Here is a 22,771-nt window from a genome sequence, read left to right as displayed (position 1 = left end):
GTGATCTCCCCCTAGTGGTGGTGTATAATGTGTATGTAGTGATCTCCCCCTGGTGGTGGTGTATAATGTGTATGTAGTGATCTCCTCCTAGTGGTGGTGTATAATCTGTATGTAGTGATCTCCCCCTAGTGGTGGTGTATAATCTGTATGTAGTGATCTCCCCCTAGTGGTGGTGTTTAATGTGTATGTAGTGATCTCCTCCTAGTGGTGATGTATAATGTGTATGTAGTGATCTCCCCCTAGTGGTGGTGTATAATCTGTATGTAGTGATCTCCCCCTAGTGGTGGTGTATAATGTGTATGTAGTGATCTCCCCCTAGTGGTGGTGTATAATGTGTATGTAGTGATCTCCTCCTAGTGGTGGTGTATAATGTGTATGTAGTGATCTCCCCCTGGTGGTGGTGTATAATGTGTATGTAGTGATCTCCTCCTAGTGGTGGTGTATAATGTGTATGTAGTGATCTCCCCCTAGTGGTGGTGTATAATGTGTATGTAGGGATCTCCTCCTAGTGGTGGTGTATAATGTGTATGTAGTGATCTCCTCCTAGTGGTGGTGTATAATGTGTATGTAGTGATCTCCTCCTAGTGGTGGTGTATAATGTGTATGTAGTGATCCCCCCTAGTGGTGGTGTATAATGTGTATGTAGTGATCTCCCCCTAGTGGTGGTGTATAATGTGTATGTAGTGAGCTCCCCCTAGTGGTGGTGTATAATGTGTATGTAGTGATCTCCTCCTAGTGGTGGTGTATAATCTGTATGTAGTGATCTCCTCCTAGTGGTGGTGTATAATCTGTATGTAGTGATCTCCCCCTAGTGGTGGTGTATAATGTGTATGTAGTGATCTCCTCCTAGTGGTGGTGTATAATCTGTATGTAGTGATCTCCCCCTAGTGGTGGTGTATAATGTGTATGTAGTGATCTCCCCCTAGTGGTGGTGTATAATGTGTATGTAGTGATCTCCCCCTAGTGGTGGTGTATAATCTGTATGTAGTGATCTCCCCCTAGTGGTGGTGTATAATGTGTATGTAGTGATCTCCTCCTAGTGGTGGTGTATAATCTGTATGTAGTGATCTCCCCCTAGTGGTGATGTATAATGTGTATGTAGTGATCTCCTCCTAGTGGTGGTGTATAATGTGTATGTAGTGATCTCCCCCTAGTGGTGGTGTATAATCTGTATGTAGTGATCTCCCCCTAGTGGTGGTGTATAATGTGTATGTAGTGATCTCCTCCTAGTGGTGGTGTATAATCTGTATGTAGTGATCTCCCCCTAGTGGTGATGTATAATGTGTATGTAGTGATCTCCCCCTAGTGGTGGTGTATAATGTGTATGTAGTGATCTCCTCCTAGTGGTGGTGTATAATGTGTATGTAGTGATCTCCTCCTAGTGGTGGTGTATAATCTGTATGTAGTGAGCTCCCCCTAGTGGTGGTGTATAATCTGTATGTAGTGATCTCCCCCTAGTGGTGGTGTATAATGTGTATGTAGTGATCTCCTCCTAGTGGTGGTGTATAATGTGTATGTAGTGATCTCCCCCTAGTGGTGGTGTATAATCTGTATGTAGTGATCTCCTCCTAGTGGTGGTGTATAATCTGTATGTAGTGATCTCCCCCTAGTGGTGGTGTATAATGTGTATGTAGTGATCTCCTCCTAGTGGTGGTGTATAATCTGTATGTAGTGATCTCCCCCTAGTGGTGGTGTATAATCTGTATGTAGTGATCTCCTCCTAGTGGTGGTGTATAATCTGTATGTAGTGATCTCCCCCTAGTGGTGGTGTATAATGTGTATGTAGTGATCTCCCCCTAGTGGTGGTGTATAATGTGTATGTAGTGATCTCCTCCTAGTGGTGGTGTATAATGTGTATGTAGTGATCTCCTCCTAGTGGTGGTGTATAATGTGTATGTAGTGATCTCCCCCTAGTGGTGGTGTATAATCTGTATGCAGTGATCTCCTCCTAGTGGTGGTGTATAATGTGTATGTAGTGATCTCCTCCTAGTGGTGGTGTATAATGTGTATGTAGTGATCTCCCCCTAGTGGTGGTGTATAATGTGTATGTAGTGAGCTCCCCCTAGTGGTGGTGTATAATGTGTATGTAGTGAGCTCCCCCTAGTGGTGGTGTATAATGTGTATGTAGTGATCTCCCCCTAGTGGTGATGTATAATGTGTATGTAGTGATCTCCTCCTAGTGGTGGTGTATAATGTGTATGTAGTGATCTCCTCCTAGTGGTGGTGTATAATGTGTATGTAGTGATCTCCCCCTAGTGGTGGTGTATAATGTGTATGTAGTGATCTCCTCCTAGTGGTGGTGTATAATGTGTATGTAGTGATCTCCCCCTAGTGGTGGTGTATAATGTGTATGTAGTGATCTCCCCCTAGTGGTGGTGTATAATCTGTATGTAGTGATCTCCCCCTAGTGGTGGTGTATAATGTGTATGTAGTGATCTCCTCCTAGTGGTGGTGTATAATGTGTATGTAGTGATCTCCCCCTAGTGGTGGTGTATAATGTGTATGTAGTGATCTCCTCCTAGTGGTGGTGTATAATGTGTATGTAGTGATCTCCTCCTAGTGGTGGTGTATAATGTGTATGTAGTGATCTCCCCCTAGTGGTGGTGTATAATGTGTATGTAGTGATCTCCTCCTAGTGGTGGTGTATAATGTGTATGTAGTGATCTCCTCCTAGTGGTGGTGTATAATGTGTATGTAGTGATCTCCTCCTAGTGGTGGTGTATAATGTGTATGTAGTGATCTCCCCCTAGTGGTGGTGTATAATCTGTGTATGTAGTGAGCTCCCCCTAGTGGCATCCGCATACAGAATATTTTAGCTAATTTATCTATGTAGGTCATATTGGGGTCCCTTTAGTTAGTAATTATGTGTCAGATGGGCGGTGACAGAAGTGACTATATAGATATTAGAGTAAAAGATTGATGCAGGGAATATCAAGGCTTTAATCAAAGACCATTTCCTCTAGTCTGAGGTCCCATCCCCCACATTACTAGATTCTCCCAGAATTCACAGCCCTTGAAATGATATTTTTCTGGCCCATCATATTTCTGAAATCCTGAATCACTGGACCAGAGGGCTGAGGATGACAAATGTCCAGCAGCGGCCGGAGGGTCAGAGATCTTCTCCTATCTATCTCCTATCTATCTATCTATCTATCTATCTATCTATCTATCTCCTATCTATCTATCTCCTATCTATCTCCTATCTATCTATCTATCTATCTCCTATCTATCTATCTATCTATCTCCTATCTATCTCCTATCTATCTATCTATCTCCTATCTATCTATCTATCTATCTCCTATCTATATCTATCTCCTATCTATATCTATATCTATCTATCTGTCAGACATGAGCAGCACAAATCCTTCCCCTATTCTGATAGTTTGTTACAATGTATCGGTGCAGGTGAAATGTATCGGTGCAGAGTTCTGACTGTTTAATGGAGAGTCATTTTACATGACACCCTTAGTCTGCGTTCCAACGTTTAGGGTCTCCCCCTCCTCTCCCCTGTATTGCACAGTGTCCTGCAGTATTTAGGGTCTCCCCCTCCTCTCCCCTGTATTGCACAGTGTCCTGCAGTATTTAGGGTCTCCCCCTCCTCTCCCCTGTATTGCACAGTGTCCTGCAGTATTTAGGGTCTCCCCCTACTCACCCCTGTATTGCACAGTGTCCTGCAGTATTTAGGGTCTCCCCCTCCTCTCCCCTGTATTGCACAGTGTCCTGCAGTATTTAGGGTCTCCCCCTCCTCTCTCCTGTATTGTACAGTGTCCTGCAGTATTTAGGGTCTCCCCCTCCTCTCCCCTGTATTGTACAGTGTCCTGCAGTATTTAGGGTCTCCCCCTCCTCTCCCCTGTATTGCACAGTGTCCTGCAGTATTTCGGGTCTCCCCCCTCCTGTCCCCTATATTGCTCAGTGTCCTGCAGTATTTTGGGTCTCCCCCCTCCTGTCCCCTATATTCCTCAGTATCCTGCAGTATTTTGGGTCTCGCCCCCTCCTCATTCTCCACCAGTCTTTGAAGTTGTTCCATTTGGCTCCATCCCAACACATTAACCATCCCTGCAGACCAGACCCAGATGTGTCAGATCTCCTTTTACTGCCGAGCAGATCTCCTGGAGCGTCTTCACTTCCTTCTGGGGCCTGCAAACAGGGAGGGCTCCTGTATCCTAATTTAGGGTGCATTTTCGGTAAATCTGTCAGACAGAGTTTATCACTTGTGTCTGAAGGAATTCTGCAGAGGATAAATCCAGGGATGGTCTGGGCCGGTCATTCGCAGTTCTCATCTTCCACAAACAATCTACTTAATAGATTATTGACCCCTAATAGGACCTAGAGAAAAAGGCCAGGTACCAGGGCAGGGTGGGCACAGCTGGTGTACCCCCCAGTATGTAATCCGTAACATTCATCATGAAACCAGAGAACAACTAGTGCCAGAATTGTTATCAGAGAATCCCAAGAAATTCAGTGTTTCAATGTGTAATATTTGTTTACATTATGTCACTTTGTATCAAACCTGTATGTACTGAGCAGCACATATATTATAGGGGTAATATGGGGCAAAAGTGATGAAACCCCAATGGAGGATGACCCAGAAAGATATGAGATAGATAGGATATAGATAAATAGATAGAAGATAGTCAGATGTATCACAGGAAATTCACAGTGTTGCAAAGTTAATTATTTGTTTACATTATATAACTTTTGTGTTAAAACAAAGTCCCACATTTCTTAAAGAATTTGCACCAGTTTTCCCTCTGAAAAGAACATGGAACAGTGATTCCCCACTGCTGATCTTCTTCTGCCCCCCTGTAATTCTGGCCAGTATTCCCCCTGCTACACAGGACTACACTGTACTATACAGGGGATACACTGCTCTGCCGCTGTACTATACAGGGGATACACTGCTCTGCCGCTGTACTATACAGGGGATACACCGCTCTGCTGCTGTACTATACAGGGGATACACTGCTCTGCTGCTGTACTATACAGGAGATACACTGCTCTGCTGCTGTACTATATAGGGGATACACTGCTCTGCTGCTGTACTATACAGGGTATACACTGCTCTGCTGCTGTACTATACAGGGGATACACTGCTCTGCTGCTGTACTATACAGGGGATACACCGCTCTGCTGCTGTACTATACATGGGATACACTGCTCTGCTGCTGTACTATACAGGGGATACACTTCTCTGCTGCTGTACTATACAGGGGATACACTGCTCTGCTGCTGTACTATACAGGGGATACACCGCTCTGCTGCTGTACTATACAGGGGATACACTGCTCTGCTGCTGTACTATACAGGGGATACACCGCTCTGCTGCTAAATTATACATGAGATACACTGCTCTGCTGCTGTACTATACAGGGGATACACTGCTCTGCCGCTGTACTATACAGGGGATACACTGCTCTGCCGCTGTACTATACAGGGGATACACCGCTCTGCTGCTGTACTATACAGGGGATACACTGCTCTGCTGCTGTACTATATAGGGGATACACCGCTCTGCTGCTGTACTATACAGGGGATACACTGCTCTGCTGCTGTACTATACAGGGGATACACTGCTCTGCTGCTGTACTATACAGGGGATACACTGCTCTGCTGCTGTACTATACAGGGGATACACTGCTCTGCTGCTGTACTATACAGGGGATACACGGCTCTGCAGAAGAGCTCAGTGCTTGCTTGAAACATTGTTGATTTTGATGTGTGTCTAGTTTGGTGCTAAGATACTGTGACAAATTGAAAATACACTAAAACAACAAAAAAAACCAATTGATAAATCTGCCCCATAGGAGGAAGATAGATGGATATGAAATATATATATAATGGATATATAAATACTGTATATAACAGGCGGTAGATAGAAATTGATATTTATATATTCAAACAAATCAACCCCAAAATTTCCCCGGTGATTATGTGACTCCTCTATGTCTATACTCCATGTATAATTGTGTGAAGGAGGTGACAATGACATCTGTGCTGCCTGAGCTCCATCTCCTGCAGCCGCCATTACTACTGAGGTGCAGGAGGCTCCGGCTAGAACATTCCCGGGATCCTATTAGAGACTGTCCATTATGTCCGATCTGACTGCTCCGGCTCACAGTCATAATTGAATGTAAGATGCTGGCAATTCCAGATATTTCTAGTATAGAGAGAGGCGTCTGTGTAACTACCAGAGAGATAAAAGAAGCTCATAACCAAGAAATCAGAAAATCAATGAAAGGGACTAAATTAGTCAGTAACCGCATGACTGCTCCCTCTATCATGTATATGCCATTCCTAATCCTGCTTCCTGGACCGGGGACTGAAGATGAGATTCACCAGGAACATACACAATACCCAATGTATCCCCCTATAGTGTCCACAGCTACAGCCTGAGACCAGGTTATACCGGCTGTACATATATCACTATATACAGGAGATCCCCAGGTTATACCGGCTGTACATATATCACTATATACAGGAGATCCCCAGGTTATACCGGCTGTACATATATCATTATATACAGGAGATCCCCAGGTTATACCGGCTGTACATATATCATTATATACAGGAGATCCCCAGGTTATACCGGCTGTACATATATCATTATATACAGGAGATCCCCAGGTTATACCGGCTGTACATATATCATTATATACAGGAGATCCCCAGGTTATACCGGCTGTACATATATCATTATATACAGGAGATCCCCAGGTTATACCGGCTGTACATATATCATTATATACAGGAGATCCCCAGGTTATACCGGCTGTACATATATCATTATATACAGGAGATCCCCAGGTTATACCGGCTGTACATATATCACTATATACAGGAGATCCCCAGGTTATACCAGCTGTATATATATCATTATATACAGGAGATCCCCAGGTTATACCGGCTGTACATATATCATTATATACAGGAAATCCCCAGGTTATACCGGCTGTACATATATCATTATATACAGGAGATCCCCGGGTTATACCGGCTGTACATAAATCACTATATACAGGAGATCCCCGGGTTATACCGGCTGTACATATATCATTATATACAGGAGATCCCCAGGTTATACCGGCTGTACATATATCACTATATACAGGAGATCCCCGGGTTATACCGGCTGTACATATATCATTATATACAGGAGATCCCCAGGTTATACCGGCTGTACATATATCATTATATACAGGAGATCCCCAGGTTATACCGGCTGTACATATATCATTATATACAGGAGATCCCCAGGTTATACCGGCTGTACATATATCACTATATACAGGAGATCCCCGGGTTATACCGGCTGTACATATATCATTATATACAGGAGATCCCCAGGTTATACCGGCTGTACATATATCACTATATACAGGAGATCCCCAGGTTATACCGGCTGTACATATATCATTATATACAGGAGATCCCCAGGTTATACCGGCTGTACATATATCACTATATACAGGAGATCCCCAGGTTATACCGGCTGTACATATATCCTTATATACAGGAGATCCCCAGGTTATACCAGCTGTACATATATCATTATATACAGGAGATCCCCAGGTTATACCGGCTGTACATATATCATTATATACAGGAGATCCCCAGGTTATACCGGCTGTACATATATCATTATATACAGGAGATCCCCAGGTTATACCGGCTGTACATATACCATTATATACAGGAGATCCCCAGGTTATACCGGCTGTACATATATCATTATATACAGGAGATCCCCAGGTTATAGCGGCTGTACATATATCATTATATACAGGATATCCCCAGGTTATAGCGGCTGTACATATATCATTATATACAGGAGATCCCCAGGTTATACCGGCTGTACATATATCATTATATACAGGAGATCCCCAGGTTATACCGGCTGTACATATATCATTATATACAGGAGATCCCCAGGTTATACCGGCTGTACATATATCATTATATACAGGATATCCCCAGGTTATAGCGGCTGTACATATATCATTATATACAGGAGATCCCCAGGTTATACCGGCTGTACACATATCATTATATACAGGAGATCCCCAGGTTATACCGGCTGTACACATATCATTATATACAGGAGATCCCCAGGTTATACCGGCTGTACATATATCATTATATACAGGAGATCCCCAGGTTATACCGGCTGTACATATATCATTATATACAGGAGATCCCCAGGTTATACCGGCTGTACATATATCATTATATACAGGAGGTCCCCAGGTTATACCGGCTGTACACATATCATTATATACAGGAGATCCCCAGGTTATAGCGGCTGTACACATATCATTATATACAGGAGATCCCCAGGTTATACCGGCTGTACATATATCACTATATACAGGAGATCCCCAGGTTATACCGGCTGTACATATATCATTATATACAGGAGATCCCCAGGTTATACCGGCTGTACATATACCATTATATACAGGAGATCCCCAGGTTATACCGGCTGTACATATATCATTATATACAGGAGATCCCCAGGTTATACCGGCTGTACATATATCATTATATACAGGATATCCCCAGGTTATAGCGGCTGTACATATATCATTATATACAGGAGATCCCCAGGTTATACCGGCTGTACATATATCATTATATACAGGAGATCCCCAGGTTATACCGGCTGTACATATATCATTATATACAGGAGATCCCCAGGTTATACCGGCTGTACATATATCATTATATACAGGATATCCCCAGGTTATAGCGGCTGTACATATATCATTATATACAGGAGATCCCCAGGTTATACCGGCTGTACATATATCATTATATACAGGAGATCCCCAGGTTATACCGGCTGTACATATATCATTATATACAGGATATCCCCAGGTTATAGCGGCTGTACATATATCATTATATACAGGAGATCCCCGGGTTATACCGGCTGTACATAAATCACTATATACAGGAGATCCCCAGGTTATACCGGCTGTACATATATCCTTATATACAGGAGATCCCCTGGTTATACCGGCTGTACATAAATCACTATATACAGGAGATCCCCAGGTTATACCAGCTGTACATATATCATTATATACAGGAGATCCCCAGGTTATACCGGCTGTACATATATCATTATATACAGGAGATCCCCAGGTTATACCGGCTGTACATATATCATTATATACAGGAGATCCCCAGGTTATACCGGCTGTACATATATCATTATATACAGGAGATCCCCAGGTTATACCGGCTGTACATATATCATTATATACAGGAGATCCCCAGGTTATACCGGCTGTACATATATCATTATATACAGGAGATCCCCAGGTTATACCGGCTGTACATATATCATTATATGCAGGAGATCCCCAGGTTATACCAGCTGTACATATATCATTATATACAGGAGATCCCCAGGTTATACCGGCTGTACATATATCATTATATACAGGAGATCCCCAGGTTATACCAGCTGTACATATATCATTATATACAGGAGATCCCCAGGTTATACCGGCTGTACATATATCATTATATACAGGAGAGCCCCAGGTTATAGCGGCTGTACATATATCATTATATACAGGAGAGCCCCAGGTTATAGCGGCTGTACATATATCATTATATACAGGAGAGCCCCAGGTTATAGCGGCTGTACATATATCATTATATACAGGAGAGCCCCAGGTTATAGCGGCTGTACATATATCACTATATACAGGGAGATGCAGCTGTATGTATAATGATACAGTAGCGGAGGCCCAGGTTATAGCGGTGCGGTGGGTATAATCGCGGCTGTGAGAGGGTTGATGCCTCTGGTGTATAATCACCATCCTCTGCGCTGTGTATTGTGTTCTGTGCGGCTGGAGGATGATTATAGACACATTAAATTATGATTCTTTGTTGTGTGGTATAATTGATGTTTTATATCGCTGTGATTGCGGGTCACATGACGCTGCAGGTTTTCTGATCTGGACTTTGTGTTGCGGTTGTGGGGGGGGGGGGCAGTATCTTTGTAGTGAATGGATAAGCCGGGGTGCGGACATCTCCTGGTGATGCATTAGACCGGAGCGCAGCTCTGGAGCTGATGATTAATACTTAATACTGCTCCACTAATGTCAGAGCGCTGCAGAGCATCATGGGTAAGATCTGTTATACAGTTATTACGGCTGTTATGGAGATTACTTATCCCATTAAGGAGACGCGGCGATGTAGGGAGTTTTATTGCGATGCCCTATGGGAAAACAAATGCAAATTAACAGTAATTGTCATCCTAGCGCCACCTAGTGGTGCAGCACCGAAGTATAATCCTTGACCAGGGGTCTAAGCCAAGCACTCAGCAGCGCGCAGGATGGATGTGATGGGCTTGAGGCAGCTTTGGGGGTTCTGGTTCCCATTATGGAGACCCAACTGTGCAAGAGTCTATTTGGGGTCAACACTAAGGGAGACCCAGGGTCAAAGCCCCATCGAGGAAGCCCTCTCAACCTGTTGAGGGCGATAATGAGCTCAGCCATCACATGAACCCATCACTATGGGCCCTAGGGGTGACCTGCTGGACACCTCTCCATCTATGGGAATAAGGAATCTACGTGGTCTTGGTGGACTGATGGACCGGAGCCCAATGGGAACATCATTCAACTCAACAATAAAGGAGGAGCAAGAGGTCACTCACGATGCAGGTCCCTCTCCTGAGCCCTAGGGGTGACCTGTTCCTCTATCAGTGCATCAGGAACATGCAAATTCCAAAATTTGTTCTTGGTGAACTTGATGGAGCTTCAGCGATCCAACCCCTGTAGCTTGGACGGACAACATGGCCAACACTTCTGCAGGAACATGAGCTAGCTGAAGAAGAGGAAGGAGTCCATGGGTCACCCCTGACATGGAAAGTGGGGCAGGTTAGTGACACCCATAAATTTACCTACCTGACCACTTTCCAGGTCATGTTTCACCCTTAAACCAATAGTTCCTCTCGAATGTGCTGAATTTATTCCTGTCTCCATTGCTCCACCAAGGCCAAATTTTTGATTAGTGCAACTTTTTTGCACACATGGAGGAACAGGTCACCACTAGAGCTCCTGGAGAGTATCATGGATGACCTGACAGGAGGTTGGCTTAATAGCGTCTACACCAATAGTTCTCCAAAACCAATGTTGCTCCTGAAGGTCCCTTATGCCCCTAATAGTGGGGAACACGTCAGACAGGTCACTACTAGGGTTGACCATGCGTTGGTTGACCTTGGACTAGGGTTGAGTTGTCCTCTTCGGAAAGAGGTGGATGGAGTAGTAGAGTAGTAGGGCTGGGGGCTACAACCATAATACATCTGCATCTGTTGGACAAGTCTTCAGCCTGGTTTCCTTATTGACCATGGGGTATTAAGCTTCTATAAATGCCCCCCGCCCTATGCTCCGCCTCACCATGAAGCTATTGGAGAAACCTATATAGTATATGGAGGTGTCCCGGACCACCACCTAGGTGACACCTATTCTGCTGAAGACCCCTTGAAGTTCATCCCACTTTGGGAGTATCTGAGGACAGACGACTTCAGGTCCCGCTTTGTGTCCAGCAGATGGATTTTTTTCGGAATCTGTAGACGGATCCTCAGGATAATAGAAGATTTGGCTGCAAATCTTCATAACAAATTTATGGATTTTCGTGAAGGTGCGTGAACCACTTAATCCTCACAATGAGATTGTGCAATCAAATTTGTTCCTCACCGTCATAACAACAATACACGGGGCCAATTAACCCGACGATAACGGCAATTAGCGAGAAATGACTGAAATGGTCCCATTATTCCATGACGTCCCCTGCAATTAGCCCTGACATTTCCATTGACCGGTTAAGGATTAATGAGCGGATGTTGGCGCATTTATAAATCTCTATATGATAAGTTCTTATGAATGATACATTGTAACCAGACGCTGAGTTAAATATTTGAAATATTGTAACTTATTTTCTCTTTTCTTTTGCATCTATAAAGTCTTGGTCCCTCTGATGAAGGAGACTGAGCGTGCTGGTGTGTATGTGTGTGTGTGTGACTGATTGTCTATGTGTCAATAGTTATTTGTGTTGTATCAGGATGTCTGGCTGTAGTATCCTGCTGTCATTTACTGTAATATCCCTCGGTTAGTTTTGAAACGCAGTAAGACCCTGACTGTTACCATGGCTGTTGTATAATATTCCTGTAATGGGGGGAAAGAAATATGTGACAGACAATCTTGTTCTTCGATTTTGTTTATTTTAATTGTATAAAATTTCAAAATTGCAAAAATAAATTCTTTTTAAAAAAAAAAAAAAAGTCTTGGTCCCTCCTCCTCCTGCAGCCTCCACCCACCAGGGACCTCAGCTTTCTGCCTGTACTTCTAACCTCCTCCTGCAGCCTCCACCAACCAGGGACCTCAGCTTTCTGCCTGTACTTCTAACCTCCTCTAGCAGCCTCTACTTGTTGCATCTATTTACTGCCCCCATTTTCTTCCTGCGCTGTCGCCCTCTCATTGGGGCACATTCACTAAGGACCTCCCTCCTCTTGTCCCCTGCCCTTTCTCCCTTCTGTTGTTCCCTGCACTCCCTCCCTCCTCTGGTTCCCTGCACTTCCTCCCTCCTCTGGTTCCCTGCACTTCCTCCCTCCTCTGGTTCCCTGCACTTTCTCTCTCTTTTTGCTGCTTGCACTTCCTCCCTTCTGTTGTTCCCTGCACTTCCTATATCCCCTTGTACCCTGCACTTCCTCCCTCCTCTTGTTGCCTGCACTTCCTCCTTCCTCTTGCTCCCTGCACTTTCTCCTTCCTCTGGTTCCCAGCACTTCCTCCCTCCTCTGGTTCCCAGCACTTCCTCCCTCCTCTGGTTCCCAGCACTTCCTCCCTCCTCTGGTTCCCAGCACTTCCTCCCTCCTCTGGTTCCCTGCACTTCCTCCCTCCTCTGGTTCCCAGCACTTCCTCCTTCCTCTGGCAGAACTCATCTAGATTACACTCACTTTCCACAAGCCCAAAATGGCTGAAAACAGAGAGTAATAGATTGTATCCCCCCTGTACAGTCTCCTCTCCCCGGGATGTAATGGCTGATAACAGAGAGTAATAGATTGTATCCCCCCTGTACAGTCTCCTCTCCCCGGGATGTAATGGCTGATAACAGAGAGTAATAGAGTGTATCCCCCCCTGTACAGTCTCCTCTCCCCGGGATGTAATGGCTGATAACAGAGAGTAATAGAGTGTATCCCCCCCTGTACAGTCTCCTCTCCCCGGGATGTAATGGCTGATAACAGAGAGTAATAGATTGTATCCCCCCCTGTACAGTCTCCTCTCCCCGGGATGTAATGGCTGATAACAGAGAGTAATAGATTGTATCCCCCCCTGTACAGTCTCCTCTCCCCGGGGTGTAATGGCTGATAACAGAGAGTAATAGATTGTATCCCCCCCTGTACAGTCTCCTCTCCCCGGGATGTAATGGCTGATAACAGAGAGTAATAGATTGTACCCCCTGTACATTCTCCTCTCCCCGGGATGTAATGGCTGATAACAGAGAGTAATAGATTGTACCCCCTGTACATTCTCCACTCCCCGGGATGAAATGGATGATTGATGAGCTGTCATGTTGTGGCTGATAACAGGGAGTAATAGCTAGCACTTAAGCTTAATGCAAATGTTTATGTAGATGTTTACAAATCCATAAATATTTAAAAATCTTAGGAGGGAATTTCCCTGGTGGAGACATTTTTAGTTCATGTTCTCTGTCCCTTTGGCAGTCGCTCAATAATCGGACTCTGTGTCGCAGCAATTTGCACTTCATTATTACTTTCCTCTCCTTCTGCACTTCCAGCGGTGAATCCATTTTCCTCCTCCGGTGTCATCTCCGGACAGCGGCTCCTCCCGGGGGATTCACCACTTCCCCCAGGATGCCAGTAATTAGTCCTGGACACGGAGCACCCACTATCCTGGAAGTGCACCTTACTGATCACCCACACCGTATGAAAACATACGTCACGGACTACAAGTCCCAGCATGTTCAGCTCCCAATACTGGAGAGCCACAGCAAGCTAATGGGGGCGTCTTCTCCGGGCTTAGCTCTATGGTTACACTATGGATGTGCAATCAGACCTCTATGTATGTTGTTAGTAGCAGCAGGACTGTGATATATGTTTTTATATTCTAGGATTGTAGCTTCTCCAAGTGCACTGAGGGTGTGTCCTCACACTGCTGTGCTCTGTGCTCCACAGCCCCTCCTCTTTGTTCTGAGTTACTGCTTTAGAATTCCACAAATGACACTGTGCATGTAGATCTATACGGTGTCACTGCTTCCCCTGCGCTCCCTATAGCCGTGCACCGGTGCTGCATCGTTGCGAGCTCTTCAGATGTCTGGCCTAGCGTTGTATGGATGGCCTCTGCGGCTCGCTGGCGCCCCCTATGGCAGCACATCACAAGTATGTGACGGACAGTCATGCGATTATGTACGGATGACTGTAAGAAGCATCAAGGGGTTAACCCTACGTAATATGTATCGCAGTATCTGGCAGATACTTTGTCTCTGTAGAACCTGCGGATTTGGGAAAGTGCTAAACTCCCGGCGGCTGGAAATGAGTGAGGGAGAGGCAGCGATTTATCAATAAGCGAGGGGCCGGAGGAGGGGAAATATTAGCTGCATCTTCAGACCATAGGGAGACCTCATATTGTTTGAAACTCAGTGTGAAGTGATTAATGGAGTAACGTTTACTGGCTGCAAGATAGTACAGAAGACGGGAAGATGGAGAGAGGGAAGGAGGAAGGGAAGAGGGAAGGAGGGAGGGAGGAAGAGAGGAGGGATGGAGGGAGGAAGACAAGAGGGAAGGAGGAAGGTGGAGGAGAGGGAAGGAGGGAGGAAAAGAAGAGGGAAGGAGGGAGGGAGGAAGAGAGGAGGGATGGAGGGAGGAAGAGTGGAGAGAGGGAAGGAGGAAGGGAAGAGGGAAGGAGGGAGGGAGGAAGAGAGGAGGGATGGAGGGAGGAAAAGTGGAGAGAGGGAAGGAGGAAGGAGGAAGGGAAGAGGGAAGGGGGGAGGGAGGAAGAGAGGAGGGATGGAGGGAGGAAGAGGAGAAGGAAGGAGGGAAGGAGAGAGAAAGAGAAGAGGCAATGAGGAAGGTGGAGGAGAGGGAAGGAGGGAGGAAAAGAAGAGGGAAGGAGGGAGGAAAAGAAGAGGGAAGGAGGGAGGACAAGAAGAGGGAAGGAGGGAGGACAAGAAGAGGGAAGGAGGGAGGACAAGAAGAGGGAAGGAGGGAGGACAAGAAGAGGGAAGGAGGGAGGACAAGAAGAGGGAAGGAGGGAGGACAAGAAGAGGGAAGGAGGGAGGACAAGAAGAGGGAAGGAGGGAGGACAAGAAGAGGGAAGGAGGGAGGACAAGAAGAGGGAAGGAGGGAGGACAAGAAGAGGGAAGGGGGAAGAAAACGAGCAGGGAAGGAAGGAGGAAGAGGAGATGAAAGGAGGAAGTGGGAGGGAGGAAGAAGAGAGGGAAGAACGGAGGAAGAGGAGAGGTAAGGAGAAAGGGTAGAGGAGGTACAGTCCGTGGCTTGGGCCGTGGTATCTGTAGTATCAGTGGCATCACGTGGCCTGTGCGGATGCTGGCGGCCTCTCATGTAGGGCTGTATCATGGGGTCGTGCAGTATGGCTGTGGGGGTACAGGTCATCCCCCCCCCCCCCCGGTCACAGTCCGTGGCTCGGGCCGTGGTATCTGTAGTATCAGTGGTAGCCCTGTGCGGATGCTGGCGGCCTCTCATGTAGGGCTGTATCATGGGGTCGTGCAGTATGGCTGTGGGGGTACAGGTCATCCCCCCCCCCCCCGGTCACAGTCCGTGGCTCTGGCCGTGGTATCTGTATTATCAGTGACAGCACGTGGCCTGTGCGGATGCTGGCGGCCTCTCATGTAGGGCTGTATCATGGGGTCGTGCAGTATGGCTGTGGGGGTACAGGTCATCCCCCCCCCCCCGGTCACAGTCCGTGGCTCTGGCCGTGGTATCTGTAGTATCAGTGGCAGCACGTGTGGCCTGTGCGGATGCTGGCGGCCTCTCATGGCCAGCGCTGATGAGGTGTTAGACAATGACCATTGATTGGGTTATTGCTGCCTCCTCCAGAAGCTGCACATTATCTGATGGCTTATACATCAGCAGCTGCAGCCCCCCGGGACCCCCCATCCTGGTTACTGCAGCCCCAGTGCAATGTTATCCTCATCACAACATAAAAGCCGTAGCTTCTCATGGAGATGTGTGATTAATGGAGGAGTCTGAGCGCTCGCTGCACAAATAACCTGCTTTATGTCTCTAATAAACACTCGGATCAGGGGGAGGAGACGGACTCAGTATCAGAACCAGGAGGCTGAGGAACACCAAGGTCCGTGCAGGCGCACAGGCACAGGACCGGCCATCTGTATTCAAGATCCAGCCTGTGCAGAGCAGGAGAGCTGCTACAGTGTATCCAGCACATGTGCAGCATGTGCAGAGCAGGAGAGCTGCTACAGTGTATCCAGTACATGTGCAGCATGTGCAGAGCAGGAGAGCTGCTACAGTGTATCCAGCACATGTGCAGCATGTGCAGAGCAGGAGAGCTGCTACAGTGTATCCAGTACATGTGCAGCCTGTGCAGAGCAGGAGAGCTGCTACAGTGTATCCAGTACATGTGCAGCATGTGCAGAGCAGGAGAGCTGCTACAGTGTATCCAGTACATGTGCAGCCTGTGCAGAGCAGGAGAGCTGCTACAGTGTATCCAGCACATGTGCAGCATGTGCAGAGCAGGAGAGCTGCTACAGTGTATCCAGTACATGTGCAGCATGTGCAGAGCAGGAGAGCTGCTACAGTGTATCCAGTACATGTGCAGCATGTGCAGAGCAGGAGAGCTGCTACAGTGTATCCAGTACATGTACAGCCTGTTTGGGGCTGAGGAGCTGTTACAGTGTATCCAGTATTTGCAGGGAGCTGTATACAGTAAAGCCGCTAATTATCTGCATGTAAATATGTGAGGAGCAGCGATGTGTCTGGATCCGGAGATGGATCTGTGTGGATCTAGCACCGCGCTGTGTACTGAGCTGCTGCACCTACACTTCATCTTCTGTGCCACTAATGTGGGAGTAAAACATTGCACAGGGAGGAGGTCGGAGGAAATAGGATTTTAGTTGTGTTCTTGCTATTATTATATCACTTGATGAATGTTCCCTCGCTTGGGGCTCATCTACATAGCGGCTCCCAGCGTCCTCGCCCCCTCCGGGGGGTCTCCCTCCCAGTGTCCTCATTCACGAGACGTGATCTGTTCTATGTGCACAGACCTGGCTGATGGGAGAGAAGAAGCAGCTTCTACTAATAATGGACCTGGTGCTGGTACCAGAGCAGGGAGAAGCAGCTTCTACTAATAATGGACCTGGTGCTGATACCAGAGCAGGGAGAAGCAGCTTCTACTAATAATGGACCTGGTGCTGATACCAGAGCAGGGAGAAGCAGCTTCTTCTAATAATGGACCTGGTGCTGATACCAGAGCAGGGAGAAGCAGCTTCTACTAATAATGGACCTGGTGCTGATACCAGAGCAGGGAGAAGCAGCTTCTACTAATAATGGACCTGGTGCTGATACCAGAGCAGGGAGAAGCAGCTTCTACTAATAATGGACCTGGTGCTGATACCAGAGCAGGGAGAAGCAGCTTCTTCTAATAACGGACCTGGTGCTGATACCAGAGCAGGGAGAAGCAGCTTCTACTAATAATGGACCTGGTGCTGATACCAGAGCAGGGAGAAGCAGCTTCTACTAATAATGGACCTGGTGCTGATACCAGAGCAGGGAGAAGCAGCTTCTTCTAATAATGGACCTGGTGCTGATACCAGAGCAGGGAGAAGCAGCTTCTTCTAATAACGGACCTGGTGCTGATACCAGAGCAGGGAGAAGCAGCTTCTACTAATAATGGACCTGGTGCTGATACCAGAGCAGGGAGAAGCAGCTTCTACTAATAATGGACCTGGTGCTGATACCAGAGCAGGGAGAAGCAGCTTCTACTAATAATGGACCTGGTGCTGATACCAGAGCAGGGAGAAGCAGCTTCTTCTAATAATGGACCTGGTGCTGATACCAGAGCAGGGAGAAGCAGCGTCTTCTAATAATGGACCTGTTGCTGATACCAGAGCAGGGAGAAGCAGCGTCTTCTTATAATGGACCTGGTGCTGATACCAGAACAGGGAGATGCTGCTTCTTCTATTAGTCAATGGCTGCAGAGTCTCCCCAGTGCTCACACAGCAGCAGCAGCTGGACCTCAGCTCCATCTATGTGATATCCTTCTATACGGACTGAGCATAGCCAGGGATTGTATACAGCCTGAGCATAGCCAGTGATTGTATACAGCCTGAGCATAGCCAGTGATTGTATACAGCCTGAGCATAGCCAGTGATTGTATACAGCCTGAGCATAGCCAGTGATTGTACAAGGAGCTTTCTATTAGACGATGCACAGACAGCATCTCCCTGTGGCTCAGGATTTGCAGGATCTGATCCCTGCCAATCATCCAGTCCCTCCAGTTACATTGTGCTACAAGTGTTTTATCCAAAGTGCTGCATAATCACCCCAAATGACACCGACTACATAAACCATCTGCAATCTTTAATTATCACCAAAATGAAGGAACAATTGCACAACCTAAAGAGACAGTAAGAGATGCCAGAGCTGAAGCCGCATCCCCAGCAGTGTGAGAGTTAATATATCCTCCAGCTCTCATGTCAGGGACACTTACATATTCCCATATACACGTACCTACACCCACACTCCCATCCAGTCATCAGCCACATCTCCCACACAGAAGCCACTATTTAATGATGAGCAATGGTCACCAGGATCTGCCGGGCACAGCAGTGCCATGGGGTGGGGAGGGGGCACATCACAAATTATTCATCATTGCAGAACATTCTGCCCCACATTGCAAGAAATGTGCAAAATCTGTGCAAACAAGAGCAATCCAGCCCCCACCATCAGGAGTCCATCTACTGGGAGCATCTCCACAGAATAGGGACAAGTATCAAAGAGAGAAGGGGGCGAAGAGATGTACAAGTCATGGGGAGGTGGGCAGAGACAAGGGGGTGCAGGGCATGAGAATGGATGGAGAGTATGTGTGCCATAGAGGAAAGGGGTACAGAGACATGGAGGGGCAGAGGATGGATGTAGAGTATGTGTGCCATAAAGGAAGGGGGTACATAGACATGGAGGGGCAGAGGATGGAGGTAGAAGTATGAGTGCCATAGAGAAAGGGGGTACAGAGACATGGAGGGCAGAGGCTGGATGTAGACTATGTGTGCCATAGAGGAAGGGGGTACAGAGACATGGAGGGGCAGAGGATGGATGTAGAGTATGTGTGCCATAGAGGAAGGGGGTACAGAGACATGGAGGGGCAGAGGATGGATGTAGAGTATGTGTGCCATAGAGAGAGGGGGTACAGAGACATGGAGGGGCAGAGGCTGGATGTAGACTATGTGTGCCATAGAGGAAGGGGGTACAGAGACATGGAGGGGCAGAGGATGGATGTAGAAGTATGTGTGCCATAAAGGAAGGGGGTACATAGACATGGAGGGGCAGAGGATGGATGTAGAGTATGTGTGCCATAAAGGAAGGGGGTACATAGACATGGAGGGGCAGAGGATGGAGGTAGAGGTATGTGTGCCATAGAGAAAGGGGGTACAGAGACAGGGGGTGGCAGAGGCTGGATGTAGACTATGTGTGCCATAGAGGTGGGTACAGAGACAGGGGGTGGCAGAGGATGGATGTAGAAGTATGTGTGCCATAAAGGAAGGGGGTACATAGACATGGAGGGGCAGAGGCTGGATGTAGAGTATGTGTGCCATAGAGATGGGTACAGAGACACGGAGGGGCAGAGGCTGGATGTAGACTATGTGTGCCATAGAGGTGGGTACAGAGACACGGAGGGATGGGGATGAGATCATCAGGGAACAATTGCACAAGAAATAGCAGATAAAATCCTCCACTTGAAGCTCATAGATCAACGTCAAGCAGGAAAGCAACATGTGAAGCAGAATCGATTCATTGCTCTCCATAGCAGCTCCTAACAGGTGTCCAGCCCGGAGAGAGGCTCCTACCTGGAAGAGGCGCAGGATATTGGCGACCATGATGGACACAGAACTTTCCGATGCCCCGATGACTCCGACTACTTTCTCGGGTCTGACGTAGACGGGCGGCTCCCCGTTGGTGCAGCGGGCGTCAGAGGCGTCCTTCTGGATGAGAGCCTGCACGAAGGTGAGTGACTGCTCCAGGGCGTAGGTGTCCCGGGAGCAGGTGTCCAGGATCCGGGCCCCCAGGGTGATGTTCGGCAGCAGCTCCGGGTCACTGTTGATCTGGTCGATGGCATAGAGCATGGCTTCCAGCCTGTGGATCCCGCTCTCCTTCCTAATATCCCCGCATGGCATTCCCGCAACACCCCTGGAATGGACCGGGAAGAGCCCCCCCAAAGTGATGTCCCCCTCCAGCCGGATAGAATGGGGGGCATATGGCTCCTGTCCAGACACCAGCAGCAGGGAGAGGAGCAGGAGCCCGGCGCCCCCCGGGGTCAGCATGGCAGTGTCCTCCTGGTGGGGAGGGTGGTCCTCAGCTCTGAGCCCCCGCTCCTTCCCTGTGAAGCTCGCGCTGCCTCTGACAGCTGACTGCCTGCTCTCCCCCGCACATCCAGGGCTTTATAGCTGCTCCCTCCCCCTCCTCATGTCATCACGTAGCGGCGTCTTATGTCATCTGCTGGGGATTGGGGGTCCTGGCTGCCCCCTGCTACCTGTGCGACCCCGGGGGCTTCACCTGGAGGACATCATGCAGGGGCACAATGCAATATACAGGGTCTGGGGTGCACAATACAATATACAGGTTCTGGGGTGCACAATGCAATATACAGGTTGTGGGGTGCACAATGCAATATACAGGTTCGGGGGTGCACATTGCATTATACAGGTTCTGGGGCGTACATTGCATTATACAGGTTCTGGGGCGTACATTGCATTATACAGGTTCTGGGGTGCACAATGCAATATACAGGTTCTGGGGTGCACAATGCAATATACAGGTTCGGGGGTGCACATTGCATTATACAGGTTCTGGGGCGTACATTGCATTATACAGGTTCTGGGGTGCACATTGCAATATACAGGTTCTGGGGTGCACAATGCAATATACAGGTTGTGGGGTGGACATTGCAATATACAGGTTCTGGGGCGTACATTGCATTATACAGGTTCTGGGGCGTACATTGCATTATACAGGTTCTGGGGTGCACAATGCAATATACAGGTTCTGGGGTGCACAATGCAATATACAGGTTCGGGGGTGCACATTGCATTATACAGGTTCTGGGGCGTACATTGCATTATACAGGTTCTGGGGTGCACATTGCAATATACAGGTTCTGGGGTGCACAATGCAATATACAGGTTGTGGGGTGCATATTGCAATATACAGGTTCTGGGGTGCACATTGCAATATACAGGTTCTGGGGTGCACATTGCAATATACAGGTTCTGGGGCGTACATTGCATTATACAGGTTCTGGGGTGCACATTGCAATATACAGGTTCTGGGGTGCACATTGCAATATACAGGTTCTGGGGTGCACAATGCAATATACAGGTTGTGGGGTGCATATTGCAATATACAGGTTCTGGGGTGCACATAGCAACATACATGGGGTGGACATTGCAATATTCAGGTTTGGAGGGGTAGGGCGACTGGACATTGCAATATACAGATTCTGGGGTGGATATTAAATTATACAGGTTCTGGGGTGGACATTGCAGGTGTCAGTGTAATACCTGAGCTCTGATAGAAATGCAAAGCTCTGAACCTGCTGCCCTAACACATGTGACATGTCTATAGGGGAGGGATGTATATATGATCAGTCACCTGAGGAGTCTATGGAGCTCTCCAGAGTGCTGAACCCAATGCAGCCTGGTCTGGGGATGACTAGAAGGACAAGTATTACCCGGGATGTGATAATATATAATGTGATGAAAATAATAATAATACAGCGTAATATAATACAAGGAGCAAATCCACAGAACTGGACCCACTGCAAACCCTACAGAACCAAAGGGAGAGGAGATCAGTAAAATGAATAGATTTCATTGTAAATAAAAATGATAAAAGTTAGAAAAATGAGATGGGTGTAAGATAGATAGTTAGACAGATAGATAGATGGATGGATGTAAGATAGGTGGATAGACAGATACATGGATGGATAAATAGATAGATGGATAGATAGATGGAAGATACATGGATGGAAGATAGGTGGATAGACAGATAGATGGATGGATGGATAGACAGATGGATGGATGGATGGACAGATAGATAGATGGATGGATGGATAGGCAGATAGATGGATGGATAGATAGATAGATGTGTTATATAGACAGTGTTAAAGGAGATTGTTGGGCCACATTTATCAGGGCATGTTTGCCACTTCTGGCGCACAACCAGGTATTGTATCTATTTACCTCCTTACGCCATCTCCACGCCAAATGGGCACGGAGCCTCCTCCCATTCCAGCACAGAGTATAGCGCAATTCTACACTAGGACTGACTTGGTGGGAAATGGGGGACACTGGGTGCTCTGTGCCGGTGTCTCTGGTGTCTCTCTGATGTCCCTTGTTGCCTCCTCTGGCCTTGGTTTGTCTCACCTTCTGCCCCCGGGGACCCCCACCCACCACCTCCTGTAATTTAAACTTTTCAGCCTTTGTTTCCTCATCAGCATTGATTAGATTAGCTTAATTCCTAAGATTAATTAATAATGAGGAAGTCATTAGG

At 47.2% G+C, this 22,771-nt stretch overlaps 1 protein-coding gene across 1 annotated transcript in view; it reads right to left on the bottom strand.

Annotated features, from left to right (window-relative positions):
- Positions 1-20,648, bottom strand: part of GRM7 (glutamate metabotropic receptor 7) — a 308,516-nt gene extending 287,868 nt beyond the window's left edge. The window contains exon 1 of the mRNA XM_072128330.1: positions 20,071-20,648. Within this exon, the coding sequence (XP_071984431.1) occupies positions 20,071-20,544 (474 nt within the window). The 5' untranslated portion in view covers positions 20,545-20,648. The remainder of the gene's footprint in view (positions 1-20,070) is intronic.
- Positions 20,649-22,771: the final 2,123 nt, after the last annotated feature.

Source organism: Engystomops pustulosus, chromosome 10 (genome assembly GCF_040894005.1).
Source record: "Engystomops pustulosus chromosome 10, aEngPut4.maternal, whole genome shotgun sequence".
Classification (NCBI taxonomy): domain Eukaryota; kingdom Metazoa; phylum Chordata; class Amphibia; order Anura; family Leptodactylidae; genus Engystomops; species Engystomops pustulosus.
This window is presented reverse-complemented; position numbering and strand designations above follow the sequence as displayed.